The sequence below is a fragment of the Xyrauchen texanus genome, chromosome 15, assembly GCF_025860055.1.
Source record: "Xyrauchen texanus isolate HMW12.3.18 chromosome 15, RBS_HiC_50CHRs, whole genome shotgun sequence".
Lineage (NCBI taxonomy): Eukaryota > Metazoa > Chordata > Actinopteri > Cypriniformes > Catostomidae > Xyrauchen > Xyrauchen texanus.
In genome coordinates, this window is record NC_068290.1 from 7181762 (window position 1) to 7204402 (window position 22641).

At 38.2% G+C, this 22641-nt stretch overlaps 2 protein-coding genes across 27 annotated transcripts in view; one reads left to right on the plus strand and one right to left on the minus strand.

Annotated features, from left to right (window-relative positions):
• Nucleotides 1–22641, minus strand: part of upk1a (uroplakin 1a) — a 702734-nt gene that overhangs the window by 200956 nt on the left and 479137 nt on the right. The window lies entirely within an intron of this gene.
• LOC127656495 (regulating synaptic membrane exocytosis protein 2-like) overlaps nt 1–22641 on the plus strand; it is a 202204-nt gene that overhangs the window by 170149 nt on the left and 9414 nt on the right. For 2 of the 25 annotated variants that reach the window (XM_052144859.1, XM_052144860.1), the window contains exon 1: nt 20016–20425. The exons of the other annotated variants lie outside the window; for them this stretch is intronic. In XM_052144859.1, coding sequence (XP_052000819.1) covers nt 20263–20425 — 163 coding nt within the window. In that variant the 5' untranslated portion in view covers nt 20016–20262. Of the gene's footprint in view, nt 1–20015; nt 20426–22641 lie in introns of those variants that run through there. 25 annotated transcript variants of the gene reach the window in all.

Consider the following 22641-nt stretch of genomic DNA (forward strand, 5'->3'; position numbering starts at 1 on the left):
GGTTTGATTGTTGATTCCCAGGTGCTGCAACCTTGAACAAATCTCTCAGCACACTGCTGATGTCACATGCAAACAACACTGGTGCTTTTCTGCCTGTCCACTGCAATAACATGTTCTAACATATTTCAAACTTTATACTGTGCAGTGTGTGTTTTGGACACATAACGCCATTAATCCATGGGTTTTGGACCAAGGTAAAACCATGGCATTCTTGGAAGTACCTTGGATCACCATGAAAATACCATGGTACATGAATATAATTATCATTAGTATCATTAGCATGTGTCATTCTTTACATGTTCTGTGGTACATTTGTGGTTTATGGACATTTCTCATGGTAATACAACAATGTTTTAGACATGGTACCATAGTAATAGCATAATTTATTTTTGGACATGATATTAGTAATACCAGTTTTGTGTATAGTAATTTCATGGTATTTGGACATTTACCATGTTATTCTAGGTTTTCTGGTCAAGCACCAAGGTTTTACCATTGTATTCTTTGAAGTACCTTGGATTATCATGTAAATACCATGGTACATGAATATATATTCCCCTTCCTCCCAAGGAGAGCCTAGAATCTTAGCATAAAACAGCATAATGTGGTGGTCCCATAGACATTGTATGGGCGGAACTGTCTTAACACCCTAGCTGACTGTTATGATCTCCTATGATAGAGCGGCAGAGGTTGTTATTTAAGTAAATAAAAGAATCTCTGACAGCGCTTCCCTGCCAGTGATAAAATGGAGAAAAGTACTTCTCATAAGCATTAACAAATATTTTTTGCCGTACACAGCACTCTTAAAACATCTTCTCATTCCTTTTACAGATTACTGATTATTCTTTACAGTGCAGCATCTCTGCAAAGCCTTCCATTCTCTCCAATCTTCCATCTGTCTATAATTTATATGGTGGTTGCTGTATGTGGGCACATAAATATCATGTCTGCCTTTTAGTGTGTAATTCCACTTTGTTTATACTGTGTTCAGTTGGTTTCCTGCTGCGTGTAACCCACGCTCATCTTCTAATCACCTTGGCTGGCTCCTGTCTTTTCCATGTAAATGGTGGCATGCAGGTAGATCACATGGCTAAAATATTTTTTATATAGACTGTCAGGTGGCGTGTGCTCTGCCTGCACATGCAGGGTTGGATTGGAAATCTGGTATACCGGACATAGGCAAAACAGAACACAAAACGGAGCTGAAGATATGAATGATATGCCGAAGGGGGCAGCGATATGCTGAAAAGGACAGCAACCCCCCATGGGGTGCATTCAGTCTTCTGTGATATCTTTGAGCATCGCTGCACTGACAGCACTTCTGCTAACAAAAAAAGGACAAACACTCAGTTTGCAAGCTGTTTTTATTTGAAAGAAAATTGTTGGTTTAAATGTTTTGGCAACCACCCACAACTCGCTAGCATCAGAACAGCACCTTTTGCAATGGCAAGCACCATTCAGATTTTCTTCAAAATTTGTAAAAATCTAGTTATTTGTGCAATTCCCTTTGGTGCTGCTTATGGCACCGAAATTATGCACTTCACCTTTGACTGCAATGGATTTGCAGTGTATGTAGGGCTATTGTAGTCTAAAATATGGTGCATTAGGTAACATTTGTATTTCATAGATATTTAACAAATGCTTGCGACATAACTGATTCTCTTACTCTTTTATGAAGAAGAAGAAACAAAGTCAACATGGAGAATTCAAACAAAACATGCAGGAAGTGTATACATGCAGCAAGGTTATATTTGCCGTTTTAGAGTCTGCTTAAAATAATCTTCAATAAGATGGCACGGCCTCACCAAGCGCAGTAAATCAGGTCTGGCTGGGATGTGCTGCTCTAAACACACTCACATACAAACCCTCACAAGATGCAAATCATAGAGTGTATCAATATTTCAGGCAGAGCTTTTAGATGCAGGCTTTTGAAATTTCAAAGCCGAGTCCAACTCGCCGACTGCTTTCTGCTCCACTTTGTGGTGCTTATTTTAGAAAGCCTGGCAGTGTCTTAGTGAGGGCATATAGCACAGATAAATGTTTCAAAAAAATATTATACAGTTTTTTTGCTGTGTAAAAGAGATGATTTTGTGTGTTTAGAAAAACACACAAACACACACACACACACACACACACACACACAAGTTTTTTCTCGAAACACAACGACTTTATTCTCGATATTTAATGAGTTTATTCTCAAGATTGTATTTCGACTTTTTTCTTGAAATTTAATGAGTTTAATCTCGCATTATAATGACTTTATTCTCGATATTTAATGAGTTTATTCTCAAGATTGTATTTCGACTTTTTTCTCGAAATTTAACGAGTTTAATCTCGCATTATAATGACTTTAATCTCGAGATGGCTTTGTTTTTTTTATTATTGCTTGGCCCTAATCCTCTTCCGTACTGAGGTCCACTGATAATGTTATTAAAGTTTTTTTGCACAAAAAATGTAGTAATATATGATCATTTTCTGCCTCCTTAAAACTTCGATGTAAATGCCCACTGTTATGATTGCTAACATTGTGCAGCCCTTCAAATACAGACATATTTGAAACTCAATTGGAAGAGAATGAACAAGCTCACAATATTATAAAACAAAATGTCAGGGTTTACACATAACGCACATCCAACACATTGCATCCAAATATATTAAACTGTTAACCTTAAGCACAACTGTTAACACAGCACCATAAACTATCAAACAGTCAAGACGTTTGAAATATTCATGAATTAAATGGTTTACTTATGTTTTTGTAACTTAGGTCCAAGTGTTTTTAACTGCTTCATCCTTCAAAATAAGTTCCTTTGCAAAGCTTGAATTGTATTATGACTGGTTCTCAAGCCATCCACGCTGATATGAGCTAAAAAAAAAAAAACATACAGTCCAGGCTGATATGAACTGGAAAAAAAATGCATATACATAGTTCAAAGCACAGTGAATAGATGCACACACATACAGTGTCACATAGCTGGAAATGCATCAAAATGGTCAATGAAGTCAATTTAGTGCATGTTTCCATATAACAACCATTAAAAATATCGCAGATGGGCACAAGAACGTATCAGGAACATTATTGTGACCAAAACAGCTAGACCCAGATCAGCTGAATGAAACTGAATGGCTTCTCCTTTTCAGAGTTGTAACTTGACACTGCATCTTTGAAAAGAAGCTCAGATACATGACAGCAGTCAATGACATCTGCCTAGTGCATGTTTATATACAAAAATCATTCAAAATAGTCCAGATGGGTCCCCTTTGGTGTTCAGGAATAGTTAGGCCACACTAGGCCTATTTGTCCTGCTCTCTCTCAGTTTACAAACTGAATCACCAGTGGGCGGGGCCAAGGATACAATGAGGTTAAATAGGCATTGATGCTTTTTCGCTGTAGAGGCGGTCATTAATTAATGGGCCCCCAAATGATGTAGGGAAGTTGCGGAAGTAGATAAAGATGCCTTTTTGCAGCTTGGTTTCAATAAATGCTTTTATTGCTTTGGGGATTAAGCTTTGAGTTCTGAAATGTAAAGTGTTTTTATAGTATCAGGGGTGGAAAGAGTACTGAAAAATGATACTCAAGTAGAAGTACTGTTACTTCCCAAAGAAATGTATGTGAGTAGAGTAAAAGTAGCTGTCCTAAAAACTACTCAAGTAAGAGTAAAAGAGTAGCTCATTTAAAAGTACTCGTGAGTTGTGAGTATTGAGTACCGAGTTGCAAAACCTGTGCCCCATTATAATGAACACTTTATGCCAAATTTTAAAATACATCACTTATCTATGATAAACACTACATGAATCTGATTCCAAAAAATAAAAGGGAGACATGATAACAGAAATTAAAAAATGTAAAAGTTATTTTTAATACATTGATCACCATTTTAAATCGTAATGTATTAAACTATTACATTAAAATCAGTGTATGTGTAGGGTCTAAATTTCCCTTAATGCAGACAGAGCGTTATTGTTGTGCAAAAAACATGTTCAAACAATGCAAGGAATGCAAAAAAATGCTAAATAAGCAGGATCACTTGACACGTCATGTCCTGCACAATAGAGGAGGTAGAGCAGGCATGGAAAAAGTAGCTTTTTTTTCCAGATAAACATCTAGATCATTTTATCGCCCAGCCCTATTGATAACTTTGCAATAATCACAGTAGTCCAATAATCTCAGTGATATTTAGTTAAATGTCAGGCTACATTATAGACACACAGAAACTAGTAATCAGAAATATGAAATTTACTGCTGATATCTGCCTTGAGCAAATTAAACTCACATGACACGATCAAGCAATTGGCCTTTTTCACTGCAAAAATCCCTTTCAGGTGCAGCTGTGGTGTTCAGCTGTAAATCGTGCTTGAGGCATTCTCCACATCCATAACAGTTGGCGCCAGATCTACAGCTGCCGTTCAAGTTTTTTACATGCGATTTGATTAGATGGGAGTCTCGAGACTCTCCCTACCCAACCATGTTGATAGATAAAAATAAAATCAGTATTTGTAATTTGTTACTTTACTCCCCTGCCTCATATATGTCGAAATATCAAGGAAAATTTTATTTCTTATGACATTACCCCACTATATTCATTATTAAATTCATAAAAATACTATAAAATCTTTAAATTAATAATTAAATTACTAAATAAACACAAACTATTAAATTACCTTATTTAATTTTAGCACTAATTTGACACCATTTTTATTTTAGCATTATATATTTGGATTGGTTTTTCATTAAATATATAAATATTAATTTATATATTTATTTAATGATAACATTTTGAGTGACTTGGCCATCAATAGAATAGTTGACTTAAAAGTTTCGCAATTTTATTCCTGAGTGAAACAGGATATCATTGATTAGAAAAAGACTTTTAGGGTAGAAATCGATTTTATACATTGGGAATTGTAAAGATCATTAAAAGCGGGCATTACATGCTGGTTGGAGGGGAGGGGGTTGGAAATTTAAGCGATTTGTAACATCAACCAAAAAGGAATGTCATTTCAGAGAGAGAGCAATTCATAAAATATGCTAAAAGATGACAAGGACAAACATTGTTTTCTTCAGAAGAACGTGCACCGATAAATTGTTCACAATGGAATGCAAAGACTGCAAATGTGCATAAAGTAAATAGGGTCCATTTTAATTTCATATTGACTTTAACATAATCGATATACAGTACACTGCTAGGTGAACAGGTGTATTTTAGCACGGCTGGAATTCTGTATGGACCAATCAGCATCCAGGACCAGAACTATGTGTTTTGTAATTCATGTGGATTTTGTTTTAGTTCCATATTGGAGATTGTTTTAGCGTATCTCAGTGCTGCAAGTGTCCAGCCATGCTCATATAAGACCGCTGGAGTCCTACAGACTGCTTTAATTAATCTTTCATGACAAGTCCTGGAGGAGAGAGCTTCACGGAGCTCAAGCCTGGTGCCTTTATTCATGACCAAGCCGAATTATCGTTCTGATTTATTATTCCTTGCCGCGTTCAGGAGAACTGAATATTTTGTAATTATACCCAATGCTCCACAGTGAACCATCTCACATCTACTCTCTCCCGAGCTGCCACTGCCCTGAAATCTGTGTCAGCAAAATGCTACAACAGCGGCAATAGTTGCAAGCACAGAAGAAAATGTCTGATGTTTTGTTGCTCTCTGCAAAATTTTATATGCCCACCCTGGCAAAACTGAACCTCTGTAAACCACAACCCAGAGGAAGATTTTGTTGCTGGTAGGTTTATTATTTATAGTTTGGGACACTTAATGGAGTTCGCAGTTTTTATTTTTCATTTCATATGTTTGAGTATCAACTTTGTCTCATATGGTACAAATGAGACAGTTGTTGACATACCGTACAGGGCTATAACAATGAATTTGGATAACATAGTTTAGGCTATTGAGATGCTTGACCTTTGATTGCAGTCCCTTGACAAATCTGAGCACAATTTGAGATATTGTTGAGATGACATTTGATGGTACTTATTTTCTCAGGAGAAATATATGAGAAGCAGGATACTCAATCAAAAGTCTCCATTTGGTCTCCATTAATTCTCATTGCTGTCTAGGAGAAATGTTCGAGATATGCCTGTGATCTCATTTGTAATTTTTCTTTACTATGGGATTATATTGTGATAGAAGAAATGTATTGCTCAAAGGTTAAAAATCTTAAAGGTGTTCTTAATTATGTTTTATTTAAATATCAACTTATAGAGTATAGATATATCAAATTATTATGAATAACTTGAAGGAATTATATGAGAAATGTTAATATGAGATATTAAAATGTTTGACTTTTGATTGTAGACTTTGGGAACTCTGGAAATTTGAGCACAGATGAGACATTGTATGAGATCTCTTCTGAAACTCTACAGGAGGCACATGTGTGTTTTCTTGGGTCTTCTTCCAAAGGAGAAATATCGAAGCAGGAGACTCAATTTGCTCTGGTCTGTTGCTATCTAGAAGAAACAATTTTATATTTTGATATTTTTCTCTCTTCTCTCCAAGATAGCAAATATCTCACACCCACAGTTGATGTCTCTCTCTTCTGTAGCATTATAAAAGATTTACCAAAATCCCACTGGCTCCTAATGCTTCTTGGGAAAGCTGATACCACTGGTGTGCCCATCTGTGTAATCGATGTAATCTCATCCATGTGCCCTTAGCCTTCATTACTGGAGCTACTTAGCTTGCACAATTCTCATGCAGGGCACATATGCTGTTGTCTCCTATGACCCCTGTATTACAAAAGTGAGACATTTAAGTGCATGTTTAACTGACAAGGAGGACATTTTTACTTGTAAGGCAGTCTGCAGCAAAGAAAAGCTCAAGATGGGAGCCTGCTTGCAGTACCTGGCCATCAACGTCGCTCTTCTAGTGTGCGCACTTGTAAGAAAGGCTGTAAATAGCTGCAGACACTACGATAAATTAAAAAAATTCGCAGATCAGTCATCAGGTTTGCAGACTGTCACCAACAAGCAAGAAAAAAGTAACAAGAAACAGCCAATAAAATATCAATAGGAAGGTGTGCAAGAAGAGGACAAGGCTGTGGGAAGTAGGAGTACATTTTTTGGTTCGGTGCATATTAGAAAATATTTTCTCCTATCGAATCTCACATTGATCACACTGTAAATTTGGTGACAGGAGTTCAAAAAGGAGTTCTGCTGCAGTATTCAGTTTGTGCCAACCGAAATTCTAACCACTGCCCCCAGTGGCCAAAGCTGGAAGTGCTATTGACCAATTTCTGGGTGAAATGTCCACAGAGTGGCACCATAAGTGAGTAGTATTTTTTGGTTGCATATGATGCAATAGTCAGCAGTTCAATTTTATTAACCCTACCCCCTACCCCAACCCAACCCTGAACCTATCCATCACTGGAGAAAAAAAATATTTTAGAGCAAAAATGCAACCTTGAATTGCCCTCACCACTGTTTATGTGAACACCATTACTTCCTGGTTTCCATGGGACCAGAACCCATGTCTCGGAGATTGCTATCATAATGCGCTATCAGTAACGTAACTGGGAAAGGTGAACACAATTGAATAGATGCAAAAATGTCTGATTAGGGATGGAGCTTGTCAGTAATTCAGCAGAATTGGGTTGATTTCAGGGTACATGAACATTCAGAAGAAGCATATGGATTTCACATGGAGCGGTACTACCTGTTAGCTATTCCGTACCGATCAGGGCTGGTTGGCATAGTTACGGTTTCTTTTTCTGCTGTGGTGTTGCACAGTTCTCTGTTCTGAGGATGGTTAGTTACCCGTGCTGAGAAATCTGGGTCAGGAATGGTTTATAATCCAACCGTAATGTACAGTGCTCAAGTGGAAAAGCTACTGGAACAGTTACCCAAAGTGCTCAGAATTGTTTGGCCCGATGGTGGAAAACCACTTTAAGTTACTACTTCTCTAGTGCTTTCCCTCAAATCATTTGTTCTCACATTTTACTGTTACCAAACACACACACACAACCATTTAAAAAATGTCTCCCAAAGAAAGTTTTCTCTTAATTACCTCTTGCCTCTTACAGTCCTTTTCATAGATAATTTCCCATTATGTCTTTCATACTGTCTTTCTCACATATTTTTCTGAGGATTCATATTGTGTTGTTCATTTCCTCAGCAATGTGTTTTTGGAGATGGGCAGTTTGGAAAAATATTATGTGCACTTGAAAATAATCTTTGACAAGCTTTTTAAACCTTTCCTCGGTCCATTTCCAGAGACATTACTTTGAGGGAGAGCAGAAGGGACATTAAATGAGTAGATGCCACTACTCACTGACAGATGGTGGGTAATGCTGCTTTGCAGGGGATAGAGAAAAATGTTCACAAACCATCTTGGTGGCCAGCTTGTTTAGGTTCCTCGCTGGCAAACTAACTATGGATGTCAAAGGAACCATTTCTTCTGTACTAAGGCCATGGCCACACTTATCTGTTTAAAGGGATAGTTCACCCAAAAATGTAAATTCTCTCATAATTTATTCACCCTCATGCCATCCCAGATGTGTATGACTTTCTTTCATTTGCTGAACACAGTTTATGTGTTTTTGAAGAATATCTCCGCTCTGTAGGTCCATACAATGCATGTAAATGGGCACCAACATCATTGTTTTCCATCAATACCAGTCTTTCTACAGTATCGGTAATACTAGGGCAGAAAACCACCATAGACATTGGGGTACTGCCCCCTCCCCAATATTCAGAGAATTGGTCAAAAGATGTGGGTTTTTCAATTGTTAATTCTTAAATTATTACCATTGGTGCCCCCTAATCCAAAATATGTGTTTACGTCCTTCGCGTTTACTGACTTCCAACTCAATTCAGTACCCTAATTGATACATTTCTCTCATATTGTTATCGACAACTGAAATTGTGGTATCGTGATGACCCGAACTGACCATGTAGATTAGGAACAGATACAAAACACAGTTTAGATGATGTTGTAGTTTTAGGTTTAGACATGAAACACTGGGAGCTAGCAGACCTCTGGCGCTGAGTTGAGTTATGGCCTTGCTAAATTGAGTTTCTCTCAAGAGTGTTTACACACACACACACAAAAAAAGACAAAGTGTGCAGACAGAAGTATTTCAGCATAGCCTGTGATGTTTGGAGTGTTTCCAAGCAAAGGTCAAATACAACGGCTTCCTTAACTTAATGTGGTCAAAGCTTTTCAGACTGACCTGCAATTAGTAGCTTGGCAGAACACCATGTGAAACCTGTCATTTGATAGAAAAACATTCTACACGGATAATGAACATTTAAGCAGCTCCATTCTGCCATGCTTTGGAGGACTAATCATCAATGTTGGGGAGTAGTTAACTTAAAGTAGTTATGCTACTTACTCAACAACATTTTTCAGTAGTGTGACTGAAGGGAAGCTATATTCACAGTAGTGTAGCTTTTCCATTAACGAGCTCCATTTTCCAACGAGTAGCGCTGTGGCATCACAAAATGCTACATTTGCCACATTGTATTGCAAATGCAGGAATGGAGCTGAGGGAGTAATTAAACACACTAACCTTAACTGTCCTATTTCTCATGTAGTGGTGAGAAAACCTAATCATTTGAACAGATCGGTTCATGTAAATGAACTGATTAACATAAACAATTGCCTTATATTTAGCTTTATTCGGTTCTTTCATACGGTTCATGTAAATGAGTTCACATAAATGATTATCTTGATCCCTGCACAGCCTTAAAGGGACTTTGCCTTCTTTTTTTTGTTTTATATATTTAAAGTGACCTACCAGAGTTTGTTTTGTTTTTATTTGTAATTTATGGGCAGGGTTATCTGAAATAGATTATTTTACAATGATAGACTGGTGCGAAATTTTTTTAAATCTTCATTCTAATCTGTGCAAGTGCTCTTATTCTGACAAATTTGATTATTGATACTTGATTATCATTTAATTAAATTAATCTCACAAGTTAATTCAATGTAACTTTTGCAGTCCTGAATTAATGCATTGCTCGGTCAAATAAGGCAAAACGTGCCTGTAGAAAATAGCACATCTTCTTTATCTTCCACTGTGACAAACACCCGTTACCTGACACAAACAAGAGCATGTCACATTCTTAGTAGCCATGGTGATCTGTGCTCCAGATTTTCCTCTGATCCCTTTTTTCACGGCCCCCGCTCATCCCCTCTCAAGACACTACGCAAATGAACGGTACTCAGAAGCTAAAATGTGACTGTGGTCGCATTCCGTCATTCCTGAAGGAAAACGAAAATATGTTGAGATGAAACAATATTTCATCTTTGTCTGAGGTATGATCTCTGCACATTTTTTGGCTTGATGAGGATAATTAGTCTCAGTGGGGCTTTGTGAGTATGTGTGACCATAGTATCTGTGTATCTGAGAATGAGTATCTGTTCTCTCCAGATATTGTTTGGTAGGCTTCAGCCTTACATTAGGGCTTTTCACATTTGAAATTGTTAACCCAGGGTCCTGGGTTAGTTATGGCACTTTTCCACTGCACGTTACAGTTCGACTCGCCTCAACTCTACTCGCTTTACGTTTCTGAACTTGCATTTCCACTGCAGTTTAGTGCCATCTCAACGTGGGTTAGATTATAGGCTGACTGTCATAGTTGCGCCGCCTCTACTGCCGTGACATCATCTTAAACACGACACAAACTGACTAAAACAATAACACAACCGCTAGCTGTTAGCTACTAGCTCATTGTGCTGCATAAAGCAGTTGTTGCATGGTGATTTTACACAAGTTGAATTGGCCTGGTTGATTTAGAAGCAAGCTTCCAGTAGCTGGTAAATTAAATAAAGTGAAGCTTTCAAGCAGAGTATAGAGTTAACATTACAAAACATACCATCATCCATTGTGGCTGAGTCCAGGGCACTCTCACTCCCATTGCTCGCCAGTTTAGATAGCATCAATTTGGTCGAACCCCTTCTACTTTTCCTCGATGGTTCTGTAGTCACTTTTAAGCTTTTTTAACTTTTCCCTAAACTGTTGGTAGGTCCGGTGGTAGCCGTGTGCGGCCAACAGCTGAGACACTTCCTGAGAGACTTTTTCATTTCGACATCGATAACGAGTGGACCATCTGCACCTTGTTTATTGACCACAGCGTGGTTTTGCACACAGCCATTTCTTTTTTCACAATTCGAAAGTCACGTGAACAAATGATACTTTTATCGCTGTTACTAACTTTAAAAATAGCGGGTTGATGTCACGTGTCGGAAATCCAGTGACACTGGTAGTGACGATTCTTTCTGACCAATCAGTGATCTGCAGGATTTTGATGTCACATTTAATATCGGCTCGGCTTGCTTGGGACCTCAACCGAGGTGGTACTAAAAAAGTAGCAGGTACCATGTACTCTCCACAGTGGAAAACCCCCAAAAAGCGAGCAGAGTCGATTTGTACCGTGCAGTGGAAAAGCCCCATTAATTACCCTGGGTATTCATGTTCCAAAGTTTCACACTTTACATTCATAAACCCCAAGTTAATGTTCTTATTTGCATATTTACCGTGTCAAGAGCAATTCCCTTACAAAAAAGTACAGTTCTGGCAAACTAGCCGCAAATTTGCCACAAATTTGCCATGTGTTATTTTCACATGCATATGAGCTTGTGATCCACCACAAATGTTTGCAGCTCTTTACCGGTAGTGGTGAACCTGCAGCAAATCTTTGGCAACACTGGCCGCAAAGCTCATTAACATGTGAAAATGATCAGTGGCGAAATTGTTGCAAGTTTGCTGCAAATTTGCCATGAACTCTCAATTTTTGTGAGTGTTATTGGACGAATACAACTCGTAACGGACACGCAACTTGCCAGTGGATCTGTTCTTCTGTGGAATTGTGAAGCAAATCAGCTCTGTTTGTCTTTTGTCTTCTGAAACAGACTACGAAAACACACGCAAAAGGAATACTATCCCTTCATCACGCCGGTTATCGTGTTTGCCATCAACGTTCGACGTACAACTTGTGAAAGTTGTTAAATCATAAATGTTAAATGAAACTTGTGAAAGTTGTTAAAAAATCATAAATGTTAAATGAGGTGTGCACTGAGGCATTATTTGAATATGGAATCTAATGTTCCTTGATCTTTTGAGAATAGAGTTCATTGTACTATGAAAACATTCTGTAGCTTTCTATTCGCCAAACCATGTACTATTCCTGGCTCTGTGTAGCACCTGCACGAGTGATTGAACTTGATTCCTGATCGCTTCAGTCCGACATTTACATGTTGTGCGGAAACATTTAAATTTGTTATGTAAAGAGGCTTTTGTCGATGGATGACACAGTTAAAAACCTTTAACTGAATAAACTGTTAAAAAATGAAAATCTGTCATAATTTACTCACTCTCATGCATGCATTTCTTTCTTTTGCAGAACACAAAAGTAGTCCATGTTTACAATGACAGTTGATAGAAACTCACTTTGAAACTGAAAAATCACACAAACATATCATAAATGTAATCCATGTGGCTCACATGGTCTTGAATGAACGGGCATGCCACTGTGAACAAATTTCATGAATGTGCAGAGGGCATCAAGATTTTCACTGAAAAATAACTGAAGTACTGGTTTGGTTCTCACCAAAACTGGACTTGGAATATGATGCACAAGCTGCATGGACTACTTTTATGATACTTTTGGGTTCTTTTTAAGCTTTAAAGTGAGGCAGTCAGCCCATTTACATGCACACCAATACAATGATTATTCTCTAAAAATGTAATTTAAAAAAGTTTGACAAGGCAAGATATCAGCATTTACATGACATTTGAAATAATCACATTATTCTTTACTTTTGACGTCAAACCGTGCAGAGACATACGCTCAACACATGCGCACATTGGATGAGCCGGTAAGAACAAAGTGTAAGGTGTTTACACGGCATTCAAAATCAGTGTAATGGGGCGATAAAAGAACACGATTTATTGCGCTTACATGGCCGCATGCGTTGTCCGCTTATTAAGCATAATCAGTGTAAGAACATGCATGTAAACGTGCAGACTGTTCCCTGTCATGTCATTGAAAAGACGGTCTGCATTATTTATGAAAATATCTGTTTTTGGGTCTTAAAAAGCCTAAAATACAGTTTTTTCATAATGCAATATAAAATGTCTTGATTTTGGGTAAAATATCACCTGGACATTTCTTCGTGAGATTCACCCATTAAAATGCACGTTTATCATATTTTACTGTCTGGAATATACACATGGTCAGTGATGATTTTATACTTGTTGATGTTTCCTCACAACAGACATTCATTCTGTTAGATTTATGCAGATCTTTATCTGGTGTTGTGTGCGGTATGTGTCGCAGGTCTGTCTGGGATGAAGGCAGGCATTTGAGGATGTAAACAAACTACTCACCTTTCAGTACAATTGTTTATATATACACACACACCAGTCTAAGGTGATCAAAACATAATCAGATGTTACACATTTCTGTTTCTCTTGTGCGTGACATTCTTTAAATTCCCATAACATGAGATGTTATCGTGTACCAGAAATGTGCCGTCTGTCTGTGACTTCACGTGATTTATTTTCATATTATAGTTAAACACCAGTATTGACTACCTACTGTATATAAATCTATGATATGTTAATCATTCATCGTTTGAGTAGTCTTAAAGGTTTAAAGGTGCTCCATATATCTGGAATTTAATTTCCAGGCATCATTTTTGTAAAAGTTATATAAAATAACGAAAACATAATTAAAGTTTCTATAGTGGCTACGTTATTCTAGTTATGCTCAACTCTAAAGTGCTTCATTGACTAGAAATTGCTCTCTGTGAGTGGAATCTCCATAATTTTTTTATTTATTTATTTATTTAGTAATCAAGTCATAATGACTAAATGACTGGAAAACCTCATTGGTCAAAAGGTATGGGAATCCTAATATTTAGATGCGCGCCAAAAAGCAGTCATGATTTTCCTTAAATTTGTGTGCATTTCCAGATTAATCACATTTCAAATAACTTTTTGGATTATTAGTACCGTAATTTCCGGACTATTGAGCGAACCTGTATATAAACCGCACCCACTGAATTTAAAAAAAAATATTATTTTGAACATAAATAAGCCGCACCTGTCTATAAGCCGCAGGTGCCTACCGGTACATTGAAACAAATTAACTTTACACAGGCTTTAACGAAACACGGTGTGGCAGCGGGGGCGTGGGCAAGCGCCCGTCCGGGAGAGAAAAGCGGTAAGGGCGCTTACATCAAGTGCTGAAAACTGTCACACTGGTGCCAGTGTGACAGTTTTCCCAAGAAGGACATGTGAAGCAGGGCACTTGACGTTCCAGGTAAGGCTTTTAATGGCCACAGCAATGTTTACAATCAATTTTATAAAGTTTCTCAATTCTTGGTCTTCTATGCGCCAACACTAGACTGACGTGTGTCTGTCTGTCACTCACTCTCTCACACTCTCTCTGCTGCCTTTTTATGCCGCTCTCCCCACGCTTACTGAAATTAGACACAGGTGTTAGACATTAGCTCAGGTGTAAGCGCCCTTACCGCTTTTCTCTCCCGGACGGGCGCTTGACCATGCCCCCGCTGCCACACGGCTTGTAACAAAAAATTACAAATTAGCAGTAAACAGTAGCCTAGCAAGAAAGTCATTGGTCACTATCTTACTCCTCTTGTGCACATGAAACCACTGAAGTCATCTCCTTCGGTGTCGGAGTTGAATAGCCTCAGATTTAGTTGTCTTTTTGCACTGAGTCAATTCATCACACTGCTGTATCCAACGTCTCCCGTGCAGCAGTTCTATTTCCTTTTCAATCTGCCAGATCAATCCTTCAACTTGAAAGCTGCATCATATGAATTTCTCCGTGTCTTGAGGGTGACAAAATGACTACCGTAATCAGAATGATGGGAAGTTTGAGCACGCTCGATTTAATCTAAACAGTAAACAAAAAAGTTGTTTGACCTTAACCCGTTAGGCAATTTCATTGGTCTAATGAAAGCTTCATGCCGCCAAAAAACTGAGCACGTCACAGAATGTTTTTTTTTTTTAAATAAAATTTGAAAGTGGGAAAAATCCATATATTAGCCGCGTCGTTGTTTAAGCCGCGAGCCGTGGCTTATAGTCCGGAAATTACGGTATCCATAATGTTTTGTTCTTAATAATTTTCACTAGGAACTTCCAGGTACAAGGTGGTGTTTTTTTAATTGAAACATCATAAACCCATTCAGCCAAGTGGTTTTGTTATTTCTAAAGCTATTAAATTATTTTAACCACACATCCTGGAATATTGCAATATATGCTATGAAAGCTTTTAAGTATGCAATCTATTATGTTGACTCTTGGGAATTTACTCATTGGCTTTTAGGCTTTAAAGGAATACCCATAAATCAAAATTCAGTCATCATTTTCTCACACTCATGACTTGTTCTCATGCAGAAATGTCCCAGTCCATCTTATTACAATGACCGTAACTCACTTTAAAGCTTAAAAATGACCCAAAAGCATCATAAAAGTAGTCCATGAGGCTTGTGCATCAGTTTACTGAAGTGGTAATTACAACTTTAAGCTTGTTTTGAGAATACACTGATTCTTAAATCATTTAATCTAACCTTAATTTCTGTGAGCTGCTAATCTCCACTTCCTCTTTCTTTAAAGCTTCTGATTGTGGTTTTTGACTACATTTGGTTTATATTTCTTTGCCATTCTTTGCTTGTGGTTACATGCTTCTGCTGAATCTTGTGAATCACAGAAAACTGCTGAACATGGAAGAGATTAATGAAAACCGAGAAATGTTTGAGTTCATATTGAAAATTCTGACTTTTGATTGGAGACATTGGGATCTTGGCCATCAGAGTACAGTTTGAAACATTGTTGAGATCTCTTCTAAAACAAACTCTATAGGAGACACTATGAGCTCAAATGCATCTGTCACTGCTCTGATATGTGGACCATTTAAATGACACCGTGTTGCACACCGGTCTGTTATTGTAGTAGCATGATGCATGTAACAACAAAACAAACCGTGACTGGTCGTTTACATGTCTCAGTCATTTCACATGCAAGCAGATGATTTTTGGCACCCTCAAGAAAAAAATAGGCCAAACAGGAAAATGTATCTGCCAAAGCGATATTTAAAAAAGACAGAATATCGGCCAATTTATTGGCATCTGCAATATATATCGGCCAACCACTAATATTCACCTTTTTATTTATTTTTTATTTTTTAAATGTACAGTAATTTCAAATCAGATGATTACAACACACAACAAATAAGTTGAGACGGGGCAATTTAAGACTAATAACAATTTTACGAGTTGATATAACAAGGCAATGTGAAACAGATGTTAAACAGGTGAAGGAATCGTGTCATAGTATATAAGGAGCCTCCAAAAACAGCCTAGTCCTCCAAGAGCAAGGATCATTCAAGGCTTGCCAATTTGCCAATAGATGCTTCAGCAAATAATCCAGCACTTTGAGAAGAACAATGTTCCCCAACATTGTGTGCTAGTGTGTGGAGAGCGTACTGGCGCACTATGGCTGCCGTCACATCATCCAGGTGGATGCTGCACACTGGTGGTGGTTGAGGAGAGTCCCCTGTTCACTGTGTAAAGCGCTTTGAGTGTAGTGTCAGAAAGCGGTATATAAATGTAATGTTCATTCATTTATTCACCCCAAAGTCAAATTTGAAGGATTTGGGATATTTCACCCTCTACAGTGCACTATATAGTTAAAGGATTCAAGGAATCAAAAACCACTTCTGAATGTGCGTAATCTCTGATCCTTCAGACGTCAATGTCTTAAAAAATGTCATTCATCTGTAATGGATATCATGACATGGGCTCGGGAATACTTCAGTAAACCTTTGTTAGTCAACACCACTCGCCGCTGCATCCACAGATGCAAGTTAAGACTTTACAATGCAAAGCAGAAGCCCTACATCAACACTGTCCAGAAGTGCTGCCAACTTCCCTGGGCTCGGCCTCATCTTAGATGGAAAGTAGAACAGTGGAACCATGTTTTTTGGTCGGACGAGTCCACATTTCAAATTTTTTAAAAACACAGCCGTAGTGTTCTCTGGGCCAAAGAGGAAAAGGACCATACAAGCTGTTATCAGTGTCAGGTCCAAAAGCCAGTGTCTGTATGGGCCAGGGGTGTGTCAGTGCCCATGGCATGGGTAACTCGCACATCTGTGTGAACACCATGAATGCAGACAGATATGTACACATTTTGGAGCAACATATACTGCCATCCAGCACCATCTTTTCCAGGGACCTCCCTGCATTTTCCAGCAGGACAATTTCAACCACATACTGCCCGGATTACAAGTGCATGGCTGTGTAAGCAGAGAGTGCAGGTGCTGGATTGGCCTGCCTGCAGTCCTGACCTGTCTTAAATTGAGAATGTGTGGTGCATTATGAAGCACACCATATGGCAACAAAGACCCCATCAAATTATGAATGGGGGAAAATTCCAAACTTAACAAACTTGTGTCTTCAGTGCCCAAATGCTTAATAAGTGTTTTTAGAAGACATTTTGATGTTTCACAGTGTTTTAAACACTCGACTGTCCCAACTTTTTTGGAGTGTGTTGCAATCATCTGATTCAAAATTACAGTACATTTAAAAAAAACTATGAATTTTACAAGGTAAAACATCATATACAAATCACTGACGTTTTTATTAGCATTTCTCATTCGGTCCCAACTTTTTCGGAATTGGGATTGTATGTAAACTCCTGGTGATGCAAATGTTTTTACTGTTATTTTTAAATCTTTTTTATTTTCCATTTTTGTTAATGCATATTGTTCATTAATTTTTTTTGCCCAAAAGAAAAGCATATTTTGAAAAGTTCTCATTGTGCATGTTGAATTTTCAAAGAACGTTCTTAGGTTCTCTAGCTGTCAGTCCTGTTGAGAGTTTAACAGTAATTACCTCATTTAGACCAGTTCAAACTAGTTCAGTTTGTGCTGTAATTCTCTTATTGATTTGTCTTTTAGGTTGATTTCCTTTGAACGGATGCTGTATTCAATCATGAGGATGTTCAGACATCACCTCTGCCCCCTCTGCTGTTTCACAGCTCCATAAGAGCTCGTGTTTGGTTGGGCATCAGGATGAAAGCACTTTTTGGCAGCTTCTGAAGTCACAGGACATTGTGTTATGTTCTGTCATGTTTGCTAGACAGACTTCAGAACTCACACCTTCCCATGGTAAAAAAAAAAGAATTGTAACATGAATATTACAGTGGACCATTTTTTCCCAATGTTTTTTCCTTGCATCTATGTTAGTTAACTATAAGTAAGCCATTTTTTTAGGTTGATTTCACCTAAAACATCAAGGCAGGAGTTTGGGGCGGGACTATCTGTTTGTACAACTAGTGAAAAACAGGGATGCTTTCTGGAATCTGAAAAAAAAAATACAGTGATTATTTTTGCCATTCTGTATGATAACGCTAGTGACCCAGAAATTAAACACTTTTAAGCTTTAAAGTTATACAGTGACAGAAATGAATAATACTAGTATGTTTAAAGTAATATACGCTCACTCACATGAGATGAAGACTCCAGTCATATACCAGCAACCAGCTACCTCAACAGAAAATGGAGAATTGTCAGTATTGGTCAATAGACGAAATCAGGGCTCTTCTGAATATTTGGGCTGATGAAAATGTGCAACATCAGCTCGATGGCATCTGCAGAACAAAGACATTATTAAGTACATTGTCTCTGAACTTGCCAAGTTGTGTATCCAGCGCACAATGGTACAGGTTAAAAAGAAATTGCGGGCACAGTACAAATCCCTGTTAATTTCGAGGGCAGGCTACTCTACAAAGTTTGTTTAGACCTCAGCTTGAATTTCCTTTTTGCTTGTGAAATGGATGGCACCAGGGCGATGTATTAAGTGCGGGTTTTGGGGCAATGCTGTTGGCCCGATGGTGTGAATACAGATCTATTTTGGTCTCCAGGTCCTCTATTGGCCCCTGCTGACCAGTTAATAGCCCTGGCCCAATGGTCGAAAAGGGGCTCTTTAGGGTTAAGGACTTTAACAAATGCCTAAACCTAAAAATGAAACTTCGGTGTGTAACTCGTCCCACACTGTTTGCGTTACGGACATGAATGATACATCAAATTACATATTTGTTGAAGAGATGTACTCTGTTAATTTTAAAGCAATCAGACTTATGATATTCTCCTAATGGACGATAAAACAATAGACTTTCGTTGAGGGAGGGACCAATGCTATATCTAGAATATCAAAGAAACTTTGGGATTGGCCACTTCCAGACTAATACACAATGATTTTTCTACATTTACGCCTCTCATCCACACTGGAATGGTGCTTTCCTCCACCGAAAACAAGAGTGTATCCAAAACGCTCTCCACTTTAGGTGACTGAAAACAGATTAGTGTGATTGTGGCCTTTGACTTTGGCTGACGTTTTGATATCATATGAACACCCTAGCAACCGCATAGTAACATCATCGCAACCACCCACAAAACTGAAGCTGATTTTGCACGAATTTCTTAAGAAATGTAAAACTAGTATTTTTATCCACCATTTGAAATTGTATTGACGTCAAAGTGGCATTTGACATTTTCTGACATTTTCTGTGGTAAATATTTACACAGGGAGATAGTGAAGGGAGAGGTGGCGACACAAGATTAAAGATGAACGTCAGCACCGAGAAATAAATAACATCCTTTTAAGAGCCGAGGAGAAAAGGAATTAGCACTTTGTGTGTGTGTGTGTGTGTGTGTGTGTGTGTGTGTGTGTGTATAGCACATGAACTGTGGCTGACTAGCATGTGGACAGTCAGGGCAGGAGATGCTCAGGTACCTAATGGCCTCACACACACACACACACACACACACACACACACATTTGCAGTATCTCTGGGTAAAGCTCATGCACGTGAAGGAGCATTTGAAGCACTGAGCCACACAGTGGGATCTGATTGGCTGAGAGGGAATGCAAGACAGGGGGCTAGGCTCCGCATCCCTCCCAACCCTCCTTCTGTGTGAGTGTGTTAGAAAGGAGAGAGCTAGAGGAGACCAGACAGCTTCACTGCGCCAACTAATGCATACTAATGCTGCATACTCCAGAGAGATCAGTCAACGCAGAGCATTCTAAACCACACATTGTAGACGAACCCCAAAACAAATAGTCTTCTGAACCAGCTGCAGAGAGATTGCGTCCCGACTGAGCTGCAGATAAGTGATGCTCCTTGGCTCTGCTTATTCAGCCCAGCATCCGCATTCTCAGCATCAAAGAATCCTTGCAGGTCCACCCGACTTGTGCATTTAGCCTTCCAAGATCAGAGGTAAACATGGGCAGGCAAAGCCAAGATGCCACCTCCACTGCAGGCACGGGTGCAGGCAGCAGCGGCCGGCGCATGCAGCGCTCCCAGAGCCGCGTGAGTCTGTCAGCCTCGTTTGAAGCTCTGGCTGTCTACTTTCCCTGCATGAATTCCTTCGATGAGGAAGACGGAGGTAAGAAGAGAGGGATGCATCATGTGCAAATGGAGAATTGAGGTGTTGGTTTTCATATAGGAGCTCTAGAAGTTCATGTGATCTTTATCAAATGTATAAGAGATGTTGCCTTGCTCACTTTAAAGGGTTTAGCTGTATTATTTTGCAGAATATTTGGTGAAATACGGCACACCATTTCGTCTCTTTTCTAGTAGTTTTTGAATAAATTGATGTGGTTGTCAATAACTCTAAACTCTTTTTTCAGTCATTTATTTGCATAAATTGCAATGGACTAAATAGCAATACATTGTTTTGATCCATGGTTTGGTGTGAATCAATCATTAACGTGTGTTGTGACCTTGAAGACGCTGTTGAGTTACTCTCTCTCTCTCTCTCTCTCTCTCTCTCTCTCTCTCTCTCTCTCTTCCTTCAGCCTCCAGAGATTAATATCATAGGGGTTATCATATTACCACAAATATCTTGAAGAGCAAATATCTTTATATTTTATCATTTATAATTTGTATAATTTATAATATGTGTTGTGTTTTAGAATATTCTCCTCAATCCATTTAATTATCCATTTTGTTTAATCCTTAAAAAAAAGTTATTAAGTACTGGGTGAATATCAAGAAAATTATCTTAGCATTAATTTATTACATGAATGTTTATAAAAACATATATTTTAAATTTTTATGAAAAAAATTATAAAACAATAATTTTACAGTACTGTATTTTATTTGCAATGATCTTTTTAATCTGCATAAAAGTCAGCTGCGAATTTTCTGTGATTAATCACGATTAATCATGGTATATGATACATTAAAGCAAACATTAAAATATAACCATAAATGTATATATTATAATTTGTCTCCAAAAACAGTTTAGTCATCATTTATTTTAATTATTTAAATATGTTAAATATGTATGTTTTTGTGGAAAGAGTTCATTAGACACATTTTTACAGGTGTGTAAAAATGTGTATCTATGATACAAGTAAAACTTCTGCCATTTTCCAGTAGACTTTTTTATATTAAATGGGCAGATTCAATTTATATAAAGCTTTATTGGCAAGATAAACTTTTGTTATTAATTTTGTTTTATTGATTCCATGCAGCAAATCAAATAGACACAACAGAAAATGCTAAACTGTTCCCCCCGAACATCAAACACACACACACACCTCCACCCGACACAAACAAGCACTCCAGTGGTCAAAAGACCAACTGACAAAGACACACAAATAGAATATAAAACAGCAGAAAATATTTAGAAACATAAAAGAAAAACACTAGTCTTTCTCCACGGTCCATCCCCGAGAGCCTTCCAAAAAGGCTAGATAGCTTCCCCGTTTCCTGATGTATATCCATCTATATACCATCTCCACAAATGCCGTCACCCTGCCCAATTTGACACACCACTCATGAAATGAGGGGGCATCAGTCGACCTCCATCCCCTGAGGATTACCTGCCTGCCAATCATCACACCGGTCAGGACCCAGCTCTCCATATATCCATCATCCATATTCAGGACCACCCCATCACCCAAAATATACAGTCTGGGGTAAAATGAAAATTTAATGTCCACTACATCACACATGAAGCTCTGAACCCTCAACCAAAATTATTGGATCATAACACATCCCTAAAAAACATGGGTGGTGTCCCAGTCTTCTGATTGGTATCGCCAGCAGGTGGGTGTGTCTTTAAGACCAAGCCTATACAATCTGGAGGGGGTCCAGTAGAATCGATACAAAATCTTAAATTGCATCTCTAGATGCAGACTTGATGTTTTTTAGAATCCTAGCCCACACTCCCTCCTCCAATACCAAGTTTAAATCTCTCTCCCATAATCTCTTGAGAGAAGTTGAAGTTCTGTCACCCAGACTCTGAATTAACAGGGAGTAATACACTGATGCCTCATGACCTTTTCCAAAAGCAGCAATCACCACTTCCAGAGTATCTGCCACTTTAAGGGGGTGTATGTTACTCCCAAAAATAGTACAGAGCAGGTGGCGCAGCTATAAATACCTAAAGAACTGAGATCTGGGAAACCTAAGGCAAGATAAACGTAAGTTTTCATTGCCAATACATTATTAGACACTATACAGTACATACAGATATAAAACTAATTGAATGCTTAAGTTTAATTTGTTAAACTAAAATAGTTAAATGTAATAACTATTACTTTCTCTGGCTGCTGTTCAGTCTCTATCGTGCACACACTGGGCCTCTCGCGC